At 34.5% G+C, this 16,066-nt stretch overlaps 2 protein-coding genes and 1 long non-coding RNA gene across 3 annotated transcripts; 2 read left to right on the top strand and 1 right to left on the bottom strand.

Moving 5' to 3' along the window:
* Positions 1-674: 674 nt before the first annotated feature.
* LOC110026072 lies at positions 675-1,412 on the bottom strand. Its single transcript, XR_002294166.1, has 3 exons — positions 988-1,412; positions 808-908; positions 675-729 (listed from the first exon to the last, which is right to left on the bottom strand). It is a non-coding gene; the product is annotated as an uncharacterized LOC110026072 (long non-coding RNA).
* Positions 1,413-6,832: 5,420 nt separating this feature from the next.
* LOC110026096 lies at positions 6,833-11,614 on the top strand. Its single transcript, XM_020726888.1, has 5 exons — positions 6,833-6,899; positions 7,137-7,327; positions 7,431-7,518; positions 7,648-7,869; positions 11,523-11,614. The coding sequence occupies exons 1-5, from the start codon at positions 6,833-6,835 to the stop codon at positions 11,612-11,614; spliced, it is 660 nt and encodes a 219-aa protein (XP_020582547.1).
* Positions 11,615-11,764: 150 nt separating this feature from the next.
* Positions 11,765-13,572, top strand: LOC110026095 (uncharacterized mitochondrial protein AtMg00810-like). Its single transcript, XM_020726886.1, is given in 4 exon segments — positions 11,765-11,846; positions 11,988-12,434; positions 12,437-12,479; positions 12,852-13,572. Coding segments are annotated over 4 exon segments (1,293 nt in total).
* Positions 13,573-16,066: the final 2,494 nt, after the last annotated feature.

The following is a 16,066-nucleotide window of genomic DNA, read 5'->3' as shown; positions in this document are numbered from 1 at the left end:
GTTGGACAAAATGAAATTAGGAATATTTTGGATTTATTAGGATTTATTGGGAATTTTTTGGAATTTTTAGATTTTGGGTCATGAAGGGGTATTTTGGTAATTTGGATATTTTTGGAAATTTTGACAAATTTGGATGTATTCAAAGTATTTGGAATGAGTTTTGATCAATTTTGGGTATTTTGGCCAAATTTGGGAATTTTGGCCAAATTTGGATTCCAAGGGTAGTTGGGTAATTTGGAGGTGCCTAGAGGCAAAAGACCAAGTTAGGCATTTCACATAGAATTGGATAGATATCCATTTTAAATGAACCATGGATTAATATATTGTGAAGATATGGTGTACCCTAGTTCTAAGTCAACACCCAGGGTCAATCCTAAAGCCAAGTAATCCTATAGGGACTCTTCTTGAATTCTCTTATAATGATCTTACCTACTAAATGCTAGAGGTTAAGATCAATATGTGGAATTTCAAGTTGAGTAAAAAGAAGAGTTTTGAATTTCTAATGGTGGGGTACCTCTTCTAATTTTCTAAGACTAGTCAATAGGAGAGTCCTATGGCTAGACCTAGACTACTAAAGAAGTTTTCTAGACCTCAACCAAAAGTGAGGTCAACACTAATAACATTGCAAAACAATCTACATGTTCGTTTCCTAACTAATCATTATTCAATAACTCTTTAAGACCTTGTCGACTCATTGATGCATGTCCCATGATAATTATAAGATCATCCCTGCATTTGAAAAATATATTTAGCATGACAATTGTCTGGGAAAGTAATGTAGAGCACATCAAAAGATAGTACGCTAACTTGAAAGTGTATTTGTTGCAGCATAGATCGATCACTTCAAGCATGTACTGTGGAATTTGACTTCTAGCGGGAAAATCTATAACCAATGATGCGGGTAGAACCTATAAAACTAATCACTGATAATACATAATGTGAAGAATTACGTTAACAGACTAAACAATAGAAGGATATATTCTATACCTTAACTGGATGGTCATCTACAACTTTTGGGTTTGAGTCCTCCTGCTGCTCTTCCTCTTTATTTACATCTTCGACCACCTCCTCTAATATAAGATCAAATATTTGACTCTGTTCATCAGGTTCTGTAATGAGTTGTACCTCTACTTTATCAGATGGTGTTAGATGAAGTTGCCCTGCTGTGTCAATATGTACATTTGGCTTGGGTGAAACAATTTCTGTTAGTGGTGGTTGCTCTGAAGCTGTCTCTTCCTCTTTCTCGCCTAATTTTTCAATTTGTGAAAATAAATCATCTAATGAAAACTTGGAGTCTTTCTCAACTTTCTTTTTTTGTTTTTTTTATTCTCCTCAAATGATGTAAATGGGGAATTTAATTTCCTCTTTTTTCAATTGTCTCTAGCCTTAACCCTTGGATTGAAGTACCTAGCTGGGAATCATGTATCCATTTCTTTGGAAACTTTCCATCTGGCTCATTTTATGCTTTTTCTAATTTATTTACTTGTGACTGCAAGTCTGTCACTCTGATATCTAAATTATCAAAATTTCTGTTTATTGATTCTTGAAATTCAAAATGAAATTTCTCTTGATCTCTAAGTTTTTGGTATATTTCCTTTCATCCAATATTACTGCCTTGATGGGTATGTATTGATTGGGGACTTATATGACAGGGTTTTATAGGATTAACATCAACATAATCGGGTGAATGTGGTATGGAGTGAGTATCATGGTGTGAGGGAAGCTTCACATGGATTGATGGTCCTTCAGCTGGAGGGGCGAGTAAGTGGTGCTCACTATATTTCAGATCCAGAAACAATTCATGAACCTACACAACATTTCAGACAAACACTATTACATCCCAATAACACCCTATATCATATTTTATAAATAATACAATATTAACACCAAAACATCATAATAACACCTTCAAGGGATTATTAGATGAGTGACTCACCTATTCAGGTTTGAGCCTCTTAAAGGCTAGATGAATATTTGATGCGTTCCAGCTCACTTTTGATGGCCACAACAACATTCGAAGTCTAGCCCCAGAAACAATAAGGACGACCAATGATGTGTGCTCGTAAAACCAGAGATGTGTAAAACATAGATAAATCAATATTTTCTATGACCAGAAATAAAAAAATACTTTTAAAAGGTATCCTAAAGATACTAACCATTAAAAGAAATACAAAACCATTAATATATCCCAGTGGTTGATTACTCCTTATTTTCATGGCATAGGCGTTCACTTGCTCAATGAGAAAGTCGCATACCGTAACAGGCCAATTATATGAAGAAAATGATTGTAAATCCTCACAAAATGAGTAAAGCTCTTGGGGGACACTGAAATTGCTTGAAGGAAAAAATAAATTTGTTACCAAAAACTTAAGTAATAGTTCTTCGAATGGAATAGAGGACTCCCCGAGTGAAACATTTACTAGGTCACTCTTTATTTGTCTAACAAGCACACAACAGGAGGGAAGCTTATTCCAATATGTTGGTGCTCCTCTGTTGGGCATACCTATAAGCAAAAACAACCTAGTTTGCATCAAATCTTACCTCTTTCCCACCTAATATGAATACCGTTTGATCAATATCCTAACAGTTCAGTATGTGCATGGTTAGGATATGACCTTGAGGGTACGGAAGGAGATCAAACACTGGACCATATTCATTGCTTCCAATGTTGTCCATGTCTCCTCAAGAATGGTTGGTCGGACCTTGTCGAGAACATCTCTTACCGCAGAAGGCCGGCATCTACAATTGATGGATTTTGCACTCAAAAACCTACATGAATTTAGCATGAAATTATCACCATAAACACTACATAACAAATTAAGAACAAAAGGAATTACACCTAAGAACACCAAAGATACAACTGAATATCTTAATAACACAAAGATTAACAAAATAATCCCCAAAAAAAAACATAGTATTAAAAAAAAAATTTTAATAGGAAGACTGACTAAATTTTCAAAAGACTCAGTTAACCCTAATAAGAAAAACTAGGCAGTTGTACTAGATGGTGCTTAATGGGTATATAGTATGAGATATAAATACTCTATTTGAATATACTAAAAATAATACTATTATGTAAATAAGCCCTCGTAATATAAGAGATTTCATTAATCATGCAAAATTAGTTACCAGATACAGGCAACCAGATGTTGAAGTTACCATCCTTAATTTAAGAAACTTGTATGTTTTTGATATTCTCATTACATTTATTCCAAATTTGTCATGCATTTATATAGGAACATAAATTGTTTAATTTAGCAAGCTTCATTAGCAGATTTCTAAACATCTATAATTATGTCTGAGATATATTTAATCATGTATGGTTGGTCGATACTGGATACATGTAACATGGTGTTGAAAGTTATGCACAGTCTACATAGAAGCTATCAAACGATGAATATAATTTGAATAGATATCAATTCTTTAATCAGGCGCAATATAATATATAGCAGCTATTAACAGGTGTACAAGTTGATGAAGTTTGATGGTCTTAAAAGATAGCTTGGCAATTCATGGTATTGCAAAATTCATGGTCCATCATTGTGGGCAGTTAGCAAACAGTAAATCTCTTTTGAGGGGCGAAATCTCTCTGAGATTTACAAGAAAATAAATGTGCACAATCTGCTCAATATTTTCCTTTGTTCCTATGTAATTAATATTTTTCATAGGTATAAGTTACCAAGAATAAACTAGAATCTTGTTGTGATCAAATGCAAGCAAAATTAAAATCATTTATCATCTTATGATATAAAGGTCCAGAAAAAAAAGAATCTAAAGCATGTTTCTATGTTTTTTTATTCCATCAGCCCCAAAAATTCCACTTGCCCATCATATCTTCAGCTGACCAAAACTTTGCTCCACTTCATGAATCTACTGCTCCAACACAAACACCCACATTTTTTCAATAATGAAGTTTTCTTCTTATCTGTTTGAAGAACATATCTTTATATCATAAATTATCAAGAAATAAAATGATTCTAAAAAAATTTTAGTGGTTGAATACCAAAGCCTTCAATCTCCACTGAAATGGGATAAAAGAAATTACCAATATTCAGTCCATGTTGCGAGAATCTCTCTCAAATAAAAGGGAAATTTAGGCCGGTTGATTTGCCCCATAATAAGTGAAGACGATATCAGGTTGTTACATAAGATGTAAAAGGCTCTACAATTATGTCCTAGTTACGTACGTTAATGGTATCAAGAATTAGTGAAACTAACATATTCCTAACATACAGAAGGCAAATGGGATGTGATGAAGCAAATATATTCCGAAGTACATGATGCAGCTTGAGTTTATGAGATTACGACACATTCAAACCACCAAACAAGGCATTCTTTCGATTATAAAAAAATTAAAAATATTAAGCCTAAGCCGAGAGCATCAAAGTCCAACATTTAGAAACAGTGTTACTTTTAAATGAAGCACTCATTAAAAAATAATAATTTTATGTTCAAACATTATTAATGAGGTTGTGAGAGATGGGAAACTCTTAAAATCTTTATGAGAAGAGTGCACCATATCTAAACCTATTTATACATACACATACATACTAATAAAGGTAGGTAGAGATCAAGCTGAGCTCTAGCAGTAGAGATGAAAGATGAGTCCATGTATTTCTTTAAGTTAATTAATGAGCTCTAGAACTATTTCAGTCCCTGTTAAAAGAGCATGGAGACTGATTTGAGATTTCCCTAAAATGGCCCTCAACAAAGAGTTATGGGATCATTTTGGAACTTTTCTTTTTAATTACTAAATTTGCATTTGGCCACCCCATCCAAGTGTTGATTTGTTTGAGTATCATGGCATTATCCTTGTCTAAGAATGAATTCTTAATTTCTTGCCCATGGTTTGACTTAGGAAGCTATGTCGTGAAATATAACAATATAGAATACTTAGTATACAAGTATTCGTAGCCTATTTTGTTAGTGGATTGATGTATATGTAATAATTGCTACATTCATCAAACTGCCTATTCTGAGGAAATTTTTTCCTATTCTGAACTTTTATGTTTACAGACATTTTCTCTGCAGACAATGATGACTTTTCCAGGTAGGGTTGATGCCCCACCGGCATATGTACCTTTGCAAGCTTCCAATTTATGCACATTGCCCAGAGAAGCTAACGCAGATGCATATGAAGTCCAATAGAAAAACAGTACCGTTTAATAGCTCAATGTGGACTTATTTTCGGACTCATTTTAACAGTACATTACACAACAATGACAATACATGAGTGATAAAAAGCCTAGACGAAGATTTACCTAGATTCAATGTCCTCCTTGGGCTCTTTCGCCGCCTTCATCTTACGATCTCCCCTCGCCACTTTCTTCGGCTCCTCCATGTAGTCTTTCTCCAAAAAGCAGTGCCGCCAAACCGTACCAGAAGACGAAGAACGAAGGGGAGCTCACCGGCGAAAAGTTAAAACCAAAGGCCCGCGCGCGAGAGGAATTTTAAATGTTCTATGATGCTCGGGCCGGGTCCGCGGGCCACAATTAACGAATTTCAATTTTTTAATGTTTTATGAGGTGGTTCCCATGTAGGTGATGGTGTTGTGAAAAAAATGGCAATAAAGTGAAAAATCGGACGGAGAAAAATCTTAAAACACAAAATCGTGAGATTTACGTAGTGTCTTCCCAAGCTCTCAAAAGAACAAAAGAATAGAAAAATTAGATACAAGAAAAAAATTTATTTGTTCTTTGTACAACAATTATGTAGGCTGCAAAATTTTGAATTTCAACCCCTCTTGAGACATGATGAAAGTTTCATGTAAAATTTCAGATAAAATTTTTGAAAGACATTAAACTTTAGAAAAGACAACACTTAGATATTTTATCCTCGTTTCACGGTGACTTTTGATCTAGGATTAAGATTTCACATAGTCGTGAGCCCTCGTGTAAACCCTATGATTAATTATCTCTCCTAATATTAGAAGAGTACATCGAAATAAAGCTAGTCAATAGGTGCAAAGTATTTAAATTTATTACTTTAAAACAATTTTAACAAAACTTCTTGAATCAATTTTCACAATCATCAAGCAAACTTTAATAATCTTCAAACAACTAGCTTAATTCATATCCAACTAACTCAAGTTCCCAATTATAATGTATCACACGAAAAAATATTGCATACATACACCACATGCAAAGATGCATGCAGTGTCTGATCATGACCGCAAGATGCAATCAATTTTTTTTTGAAAAAAAAAAAATTAAAGTAGAGCCCACCGAAATAGGTGTTTTAGGTGGGCTAGGTTACCTCCATGGAAAAGATGAAATGCAATCACTTTGCGAGGTGGGTTGAGTTCATCAACTTCGGCAGGTGGGTTCAGTGCAACGTATTAATTTTCGCCGTTTAAGCACACATTGAAAAAATAGCCTATATATTAGATATATAACCATACATTATGTATACAAAAGTACAAAGGTCAAATATGCAAATATATAAAAATTGGGGGGGTCTATATATATATATATATATAAATGCCCAAATTTCTTCTAGGAAAATTTACAAAATACATATATGCATACCACTAAAGCCCTACCAATTAATACACATGCATGTAACCATTGAATGGCATGCATGCACATAATATGCAAATTAATAAGTAAATCTCAGTCATTGAATCCACTGCTCTTCACAGTGAGTCGCGTGGCCGCCCACATCTATTGGTCTCACTATATATATATATATATCAGAGCAAAAGAATAAAAAATGAACGGAGTAAGTGAGATCGATGAAGAGATTCGATTTCAAAATAATTTTGTTTATTATTTTTAACTTGTTGATTTATTACTGATTTATTGAGGATTTAATTGAGAAGGTCGTGGTCGTTATGGAGACCGAACTGCACTGTGAAGCCTGTCGTGAGATCATAGAGGAACATGTTAAAAGATATAAAGGTATTTAATTAGATGTTAAAATATTATTTTTCTTATATTTGAGATTAAAAATAAGAAAAATAATATTTTGATTAGAAATAAAATAAAGAATCTTAGAAAAATTGTTTGAGCATATATAAAAAATGTGAGGTATCAAAGTAATTTTTTTTTGACAGGATGGAACATTTTCAAAATTAGTTTTTTTTTTTTTTTTTCATTCATTATTTTAAATTTATTATATTATTATTTGAATTTTAGGAGTGCTTGCTGTGAATACCAATATGGGGAGCGGTATGGCGAGCGATACATTGAGAGTTTTAGGGTTTTTGGACCCATACAACATTCGGGATTATGTAACACAAAAATTTGGTAAGTGGGTTGAGATTCTCTCGGTGAAGACGGTGGACGACGCCGTCGCCGCCCGGGTCGCTGAGTTGAAAGAATTGCAGGTGAAATCAATAATTTTTTTTTTTTAGCACTCAGTACATGAGAAAAAAATATATTAAGACAGAATTTAGTTAATATTTTTTTATTTTATTGTCATTATGTAAGTTGGGGTCTTCAACTGCGGTGCTGACGACTCGTTTAGGCGGTGAAGGCTGCATGGAGAATGTCAAGCAGATTCTTCTCGACGTTAATGGTAATTAGCTTACTTATTAAATTAAAAAGCTTTATTTTGTTTATTTTATCAAACAAAGTACACCCCTATCTGCAAATTAAGAATATCTAATTTTATTTCTGATATTTTCATAATTGCATATATGCCCAGGGGTAAAGGCGGTACATATCGATGGCGGTAATGGGTTGGTAATCGTTGAAGGGACAATGGACGTTAATACATTACCATTGCACCTCAAGGACAAGCTCAAACATAACATTGAGGTTTTTCAAATGGAGATTGGCAGCAACAACAACAGTGGCTATAAAAACAATAGTAATAGCGAGGAGGGAGGCAGTGACAGAATCCTTGGAGAGGAGAAGGAGAATCACGGTGGGGGTCGGAATTGATGAGCAATCCTCAACACTCTCATAAAGAGATCCCCCAACAATCGCTTAGTTATGTTGTGCGGTGTGGAAATTTGTGAGAGTTCAGTGATGCTCAAGTTTATTTGCTAAAATTTGAAGGGTTATTTATGAAAAATTGGGAGAAAAGAAAATGAAATAAATATTTGATTGGGTGAAAATGTTTCTCCATAGTTTTTTTTTTTTTTTTTTTTTGACGAAAGAAAAAAATAAATAAATTTTTGGTTTTTTGAATTCTTTTGGTTTATGTAAATCAAATATAGGGAGGTTGAAAATTTTGATATTTGTTTGGATGGAAGTGAAATATAATATAGAATTTTACTTGGGGGCTTGGGTTTAGTTCAAATCCAAATTAAATCTAAAATTAACTCGAATTCAAATTTAACTAAATAAACCCAATATAAAAAGGACCCAAACTAACATTGAAACAACGTAAAATACATAGTAATTGTGTGGTCTGCGTTAATATTTTTATCCTACCTGACTTTAGATTTGAAGTATTCATTTAATCATAGCCTATGAAAACTAATAACAGTTTCTACATGAATTAATAGCTTAAAAGAGTGCTTATAAAAAAATAAATTAATTTGGCGTCTTTTATTTGATGGATAGCTTATAATTTATTTAATGGAGTAATTTGCATGATAATGCATTAATGTGTAACTCTGTTGTTATCACGCATATCGTCTAAAGTGAAATAAAAAGAAAACTTTAATGCAAAATCTTATTGCACTATTCTATAATATAATATTGGAATCACACAACCCTTTTGGAAGAACTCAATTACATATAGGTTCAAGGCGTAGTGCCAAGTGCCTATAAGACTGATGGCAACACTTCAACCCATTTGCTTTTGCTTCTTCTAGCTTCTTTCGAGTAAGCTCAAGATGAGTTTATTTGTTGCTTCTACCTGACTATTGCTTATGGGACATTGTACAATTGTGAAATTTAGAGATATTCCTTGGCATTTTTTTTCACTCTCTTATCAAAAAATAGGGTTTTGTTGTCACTGATGTAACCATGAGTATAGTATCTGCAGATGATGTCAGTTCATATGAAATTCTGAACGACATCAGCTATAATTTTGCCTAAAGGCTTGGCCTTGATATACTTGGAGAAATAATCAATCATCACAAGAATATAATTTCTTTGTCCTTTAACGGAGGGAAGAAGTCCCAATAGATCCTTTTACTACATCTCAAAAGGCCAATGACTATTTATAGGCTATAATTTGTGTGATGGTTGAAGCTGCAAAAGGGCGAACTTCTAACATTGCTCAAATTTATTAGAGAATTCTTTACCATCTTTCCGGGGTGTAGGCCAATAAAAATATTGCTTTAGAATTTTATGTGATAGAGTCCTTCCTCAAAAGTGACATTCATTTCAGAGTGTAGGCTAATAATAATATTGCTTTCCAATTATTGAACTAATGCTCTCTCTCTCTCTCTCTCTCTCTCTCTCTCTCTCTCTCTCTCTCCCCCCCCCCAGGCAGATGTATATTTCTCTTACACGGGGCATTGCAGTAGGGGAAGTGAAGAAAGGAGAACATAAGTCTCCATACTTTGAGATGAATCTATAAAGCTTTATAGTCTATCTGGTTAGGAATTGTGTTCTCTTGAGATTCTTGAGATTTACATATGTAATATTGCCCTAACTTTCTCAGAATTCAACTTTATTCCTTCAGGCGTAAGTAATTATCCAATAAATGTTATGCAATTGGCTCTGAAAATACATTTCAAAATACAGTTCAACCGATTTGGAATTAGTTATCTCAGGCGAAAGTAAGTGAAAATCATCTTCATCTTATTCAAGTTCTCATGGCTCTCCGACCTGAATATGAAGCCGTTCGAGCATCTCTCCTTCACTGACATCCTCTTCCTACATTGGATATGGTTGTATAAGAAATCATTTTCGAAGAAACTCACCTCAATCTGGAAAAGAGCTCGAATTCTGAAATTGCTCTCGCAACAACTCATCCCCCATATTATAAATCTGGCAATAACACATGTAATAATTGAAAACAAAATGGACATATTTTTGTTAATTGTCTGACTGTCGAATGCAGATATTGTCATACTCATGGTCATATTCTTGAGAATTGCCCGACTCGCCCTCCAAAACCAAAAGGTGGGGTCTCTAAGCTCAAGATCGTCTCGAAGCCTGGTGTTACTTGTGTCTCTGCTGCAACCACTGACAGCTCTACCGCTATCACTATGAGTGATATTGAAGCTCTATTTAAACAGGTTATCTCTTCCAATTCATCTACGACCATGTATGTCAGTCCGGGTAACCCTTATTGGCTTTTTGACTCTTCCTGTTGTAACCATATGACTAATAATACTAAACTGTTGTCTACCATATCACCAATTTTTTTCTTGCCACACTATTCACATTGCCAATGGTAGCAAAATGAATATCACTCACAAGGGTCATGTATCTACCCCCAATCTTAGTCTTCCTGAAACCTAATATATCCCTAACTTAGACTTCAATCTTATCTCTGTTGGTCAGTTATGTGAACAAAGACTAAATGTTAACTTTTCCCCTTCATGTTGTCAGGTACAAGATCCACAAATGGGACAAATTCTTAGAATGAGTCGTTGGGTTGGTCGATTATTTGAGTTTGTATCTCTGCATATTCCCCAGAAATTTCTGTCTGCTGCTACAACTACCAACTCCTCTATTCACCAATGACATCTTCGTCTTGGTCATGCCTCAGCCAGTAAAATTCAACGTGGCTTGTTAGGATCTACAAATTTTGAATCATTTAATTGTATACACTGTCAACTTGCAAAAGAACCAACATTGTCGTTTAATGTTAGTAATTCAATTTCAGAAAGACTCTTTGACTTAAATCATTCAGACATCAGAGGTCCTTCCCCCATTTCTTCAATAAATGACTTTCGTTATTTTGTGTTATTTATTGATGATTATTCTGTTTTACATGAATTTATTTTTTTAAAATTTGATCTTAATTGCCAAAAATCTACACTTCATTTGCTAATATGATTAAAACTCAATTATCCTCAACTATTAAAATTCTTCGAACAGACAACGCTGTAAAATATTGAGTTACCTCCTTACTCCAATTTCTCAATCAACAAGGTACTTTGGTTCATCGTTCTTGTCCTCACACTTCCCAACAAAATGGACGAGCTGAACGAAAACACCGTCATATTCTTGATTCTATTGTGCCCTTCTTCTTTCTGCCTCTTGTTTAGAAAAAAATTGGGTTGAAGCAGCTCTTACTGTAGTCTACAACATTAATTGAGTCCTTACACTAATTCTCCAAAATTAATCCCCTTTAGAAAAATTATTTGGGAAGCCTCCTGACTATTCTCTACTTAAACCATTTGATTGTGCATGCTTTGTTCTTTTACAACCTCATGAACGCAAAAAAATTAGAACCACATGCACGTTTATGTTATTTTCTTGGGTATGGAATTGAACACAAAGGGTATCATTGTTTTTGGGATCCTATTACAAATAAACTTCACATATCACATCATGTTACCTTCTAAAAAAATACCATGTTCTCATCCCTTTTCAAATTTCACCAATCTGTCAATATTGACTCTATGTTGCAAACTGACTCATCAATTGAGTTATTTCCAAATGCAGACACAGAGAATTCCGATACACTCAATATTAGGCCTTCCACACCTGCTCCTATTGATTCTTCTCCAGCTACTGATCCTGCACCTACACCTTAGCCTACCCTTGACACCACTCTCCGTCGCTCTACTTGGGTAAGAGAAACTCCTCGTTCCCTTACCGATTTCCATTGTTATTCTGCTATTGCAACCCTTCATGAGCCTCACTCTTATCGTGAGGCAAGTACTGACCCTCTTTAGCAGTAAGCTATGATGAAAGATCTTCAGGCTTTGAAGAAAACCCATACTTGGGAATTAGTCGATCTTCCTCCTCACAAGTCTCCTATTGACTGTAAATGGATTTATTAAATCACGACTCGTTCCGATGGGTCCATTGAGCGCTACAAAGCTCGCTTAGTAGCCATAGGTTATACTCAAGAATATTGAATAGATTATGAAGAAACTTTTGCTCCCGTTGCCCGATTAACATTAGGTTGTACTCTATTAGCTATTTCTGCAGTTCATAAATGGAAGCTTCACCAGATGGATGTCAAAAATGCTTTCCTCCATGGTGATTTGACAGGAGAGGTGTATATGCATCCTCCCACTGGTTTTCAATCTCCTCATAAAGTATGCAAGCTTCGTCAAGCCTTATATGGATTAAAACAAGCTCCTCGAGCCTGGTTTGCCAAATTTAGTTCTACTCTGGCTCAACTTGGCTTTATCTCTATCCCACATGATACAACATTATTCGTTCTTCGAACTGACCATGGTATTGTACTTCTACTACTTTATGTTGATGATATGATAATAATAGGTAATGACATATCTGGTATCCCCGAATTACAACATTTTCTTAGTCAACTTTTTGAAATGAAGGACCTTGACAATCTCAGTTATTTTTTGGGGATTGAAGTTTCTCATAATTTTGAAGGTTATTATTATCGCAAGCTAATTATGCATCTGATCTACTTTCTCGAGCGGGCATTATTGTTATGGTATGGCTCATATACCATATCGGGACAGACGCTGGGTCGAAGCAGAGCGGAGCGGAGCGGAAGAATCTGTCCAAATTTGGAAGTTACGTGGGTTGGGATGCGGGGGCAAAGCCCCGTGGTTTGGTACAAGGGTAATGTTGTAATTATATATTGTGCCTAAGGTCTACTCCTGGGGTTATAAATAGGTCTGTTAGTAACCCCAGAATGTATCCTCTATTCTGTAACCTCTTTTCTGAATATTGTAAGGAACTCGCCGCTCTGCTCCCGAGGACGTATGCATCTTTGCCGAACCTCGTTAAATCTCTGTGTTCTTCTGGATTTGTATCGTTACTGTTTTTCTTCGCCTTAATTTTCTCAACAATTACAGATAACAAAACTATATCAACCCTCTTGGAACTCAATTGCAAACTTACTCCTCTCGATGACAATCCACTTGATGATCCTACTCTATATCGACAACTTGTGGAAAATCTTGTTTATCTCACTGTTACTCGACCTAATATCTCATATGCTGTTCACTTAGTCAGTCAGTTCATGTCCACCCTTCTCTCATCACATTTTTTTGCAGTTCTTCGGATACTTCAATATATTAAAGGCATTCTCTTTCATGGTCTACATTTTTCAGCTCACTCCTCTTTGGTGCTATCCGGCTACTCTGATGTTGTTTGGGCTGGTGATCCCACAGATCGTCGTTCCACTACTGGTTATTGCTTCTTCTTAGGAGATTCTTTTATCTATTGGCGTAGCAAAAAGCAAACAGTCGTTGCTCGTTCCAGCACAGAATCTGAGTGTCGTGCTCTACCTGATGCCACATCTGAGTTACTTTGGTTGCGATGGTTATTATCTTATATGGGTGTCCAACAATCTTCTGCTACTATGCTTCATTGTGATAATAGAAGTGCTATACATATCTCTCATAATGATTTTTTTCATGAGCGCACTAAACATATTGAAATCGACCGTCACTTTATTCGTCATCATATTACTCAGGGCACCATACTTTTAATTTCTTCTCATCTACTAACCAAACAACTGATATCTTCACCAAAACTCATCTTTCCATGCGATTTCAAGATCTAATGAGCAAACTCAAGATGACATCCACCATACCATCATGAGCTTGAGAGGGGGTGTTAAGGAAATAAATCAATGACACTTATTGCCCTTGTTAAAGAAATAAATCAATGACACTTATTGTCCTAAATATGATGTAATGACAGGTAAGTTCTTTTCTATTCTAAATTTTAGAATACTTGTATGGATACGCCCCTTGCACAATGTAAAAGAGACAAAGAAATACAAATATCTTTTTTATTATCATATATTACGGAAGGAGAATATATATATATAGAAACACACAGATACTTAAAAATTAAAAATTGAGTGGTATGTATATTAGGTAAATCCGACTTTACTAATTTGAATATTCTTTGACCCAATATGTTAAAACTTTAAATTTGGATCCGTAAAAAATAAGCTAATATTAACCTTATTAATGAATTAATTATCTATATTTATGCAAACGCACCACGAAATCCAAGGAGGCAACACTGTCGATGCAGCAATGCAGTCGGCTTTTCTCTTTAACGCATAATATACTAATACAAGGGAAATATACAAATAGACCAAACAAATCTTATGAATTTATATACTAACACTAATAATTTGATATTTACAGTTACAACACTTTGATACTATATATTTATGCATAAAAATATGCATTTGATCTTGATCGTAAAAATGAAATTCTTAACTTCAAATTTTTGAATGTTATGAATGTAAATATTAAAGTTTAAGCCATAGATATGAAAATAGATAAATAAAAGAGTTGTGCGGAACATTATCTATAAGAATTGTGTGCTATGTATGGAAATGTGCTTTTTTTTTAATTAATGCTGTATATGTGGAAATGTGCCTTTATTAATGCTGATAGAGGCTTATTTTAATAGCTAACTTTACTCGGCCTTCATCACTCTCCTCTTCTTATTCTCTCAGGCGCTCCTCTGTCTTGATTAGGGCTGTCAAAAAAGCTCGTTGTTCGCAAACAGTTCGTGTTCGGTTCGTCAATGAGTTCGTGTTCGATTCGTTCGATAAGTAAACAAGACAAACGCGAACAAATTTTTTTCGTTCGGTTAGTTAAACGAACCAAACACGAACAGTGATGCGTTCGTTCGCGTTCGAATCGTTATTATTTGAAATTTAAAATAATATAAAATAATTAGATAAAAAAAATTTATTATATTTTAAAACATTAAATTTTATAAATTATAATATATAATAAAATAATAATAATAATATATTAATATACTATAGTAGTAATATACTAATATAGATATTGTATATTTATATAATATAAGTTATATAATTAATATATAATATTATTTTTATATATTAATATTAGGGATGTCAAACTGGCTCGTCGTTCGCGAACAGCTCGTGTTCGGTTCGTGTTCGGCTCGTTCGTTAAGAAACGAACACGAGCTTATTTCAAACAAACTAAATTTTAAACGAACCGAACACGAACACAAGCTTTGTTCGTTCGTGTTCGTTCGTTTACACCCCTAGCCTTGATCATTCTCCTCTTATTTATTCAGACAGGCAAAGCAAATAAAAATGGCGATGATCCTGACAAGGTGGTCATGATTTTGGGCGTCAAAGATAAGCTAAAATGGCTGCAGCAAGAAATGACAAGAATCCAAGTTCTTAGAGGCGGCGGAGCGGCGACAGCTTGAAGATCCAGTAATCAAACACTTGGTAGGCGAGCTCAAAGACGTCGCTTATGATGCTGATGACTCTATCGATGGCTGCATAGTCGAAAGCGCTGCTCTTTCGCTAGTCGGCCGACCATCCTCATCCAAAAAATTACCGGTATGTTTCAACTTCTCCCTCTTATCCTCTTGCTTAGCAAGCGTTCCTCATCGTTATGCGATTGCAGAAAGCATCAAAGCTCTTATTGATAAATAAGAGCTTACTAGAGTTATCATGAGATCCAAACTTTTTTGACCTGTTTTGATGCAGGAAAAGATTCAGAATATGCAAGGAAGGGATTAGTGAGAGATAATATTCAATTACTAAAATTGCCGTCTGAAAATATCCTCCATTCCATAATCTGTTATTAAATTTTGCTTTGAAAATCCTAACTCCATCTCTCTTTCTCTTGGAGATCTGTCTCGCATCTCTATTCTGGAAAGAAAAGAGTTCTGCAAGTTGAAGAAGACTGAAGGTTAGGGCTGCAAAAATTTACTAAAAAGAAGCAAAATTCAAGAAGAAAAAAGGGCCATATTTCAGGTCTGTAACTTCATTTCTCACAAACATGTTATATTTCCTTACTGTCACATTGCATTATATCTTGTTAAAACTACTACTTTTACTTCATCAAACTGTTATAGATATTATTAAAATACAAATCATAATAGCTAGGATGAACTAAGAAAACATCATGAACAATCATATTGTCCCAAACAAGGAAGATACAAAAAAAAAAAAAAAAAAAAAAAAAGGGCATCTTACATTCCACACCAACATTCTATTCTACATTTAGGACGAGGAGACTTTTAAGCAGCTATAACCACTA

This window comes from Phalaenopsis equestris, unplaced genomic scaffold, assembly GCF_001263595.1.
Source record: "Phalaenopsis equestris unplaced genomic scaffold, ASM126359v1 Scaffold000349, whole genome shotgun sequence".
Lineage (NCBI taxonomy): Eukaryota > Viridiplantae > Streptophyta > Magnoliopsida > Asparagales > Orchidaceae > Phalaenopsis > Phalaenopsis equestris.
The sequence above is the reverse complement of the archived record's forward strand: the minus strand, read 5'-3'. Positions and strand labels throughout refer to the sequence as shown.

Bases quoted from the DNA above. Each gene is read 5' to 3' on its own strand.
- LOC110026096 (XM_020726888.1), top strand. From the start codon at position 6,833: ATGGAGACCGAACTGCACTGTGAAGCCTGTCGTGAGATCATAGAGGAA. The intron at 7,519-7,647 runs GTAATTAGCTTA...ATATATGCCCAG, and splicing joins GATTCTTCTCGACGTTAATG to GGGTAAAGGCGGTACATATC. The intron at 7,870-11,522 runs GTGGGGGTCGGA...TTCCAAATGCAG, and splicing joins AGAGGAGAAGGAGAATCACG to ACACAGAGAATTCCGATACA.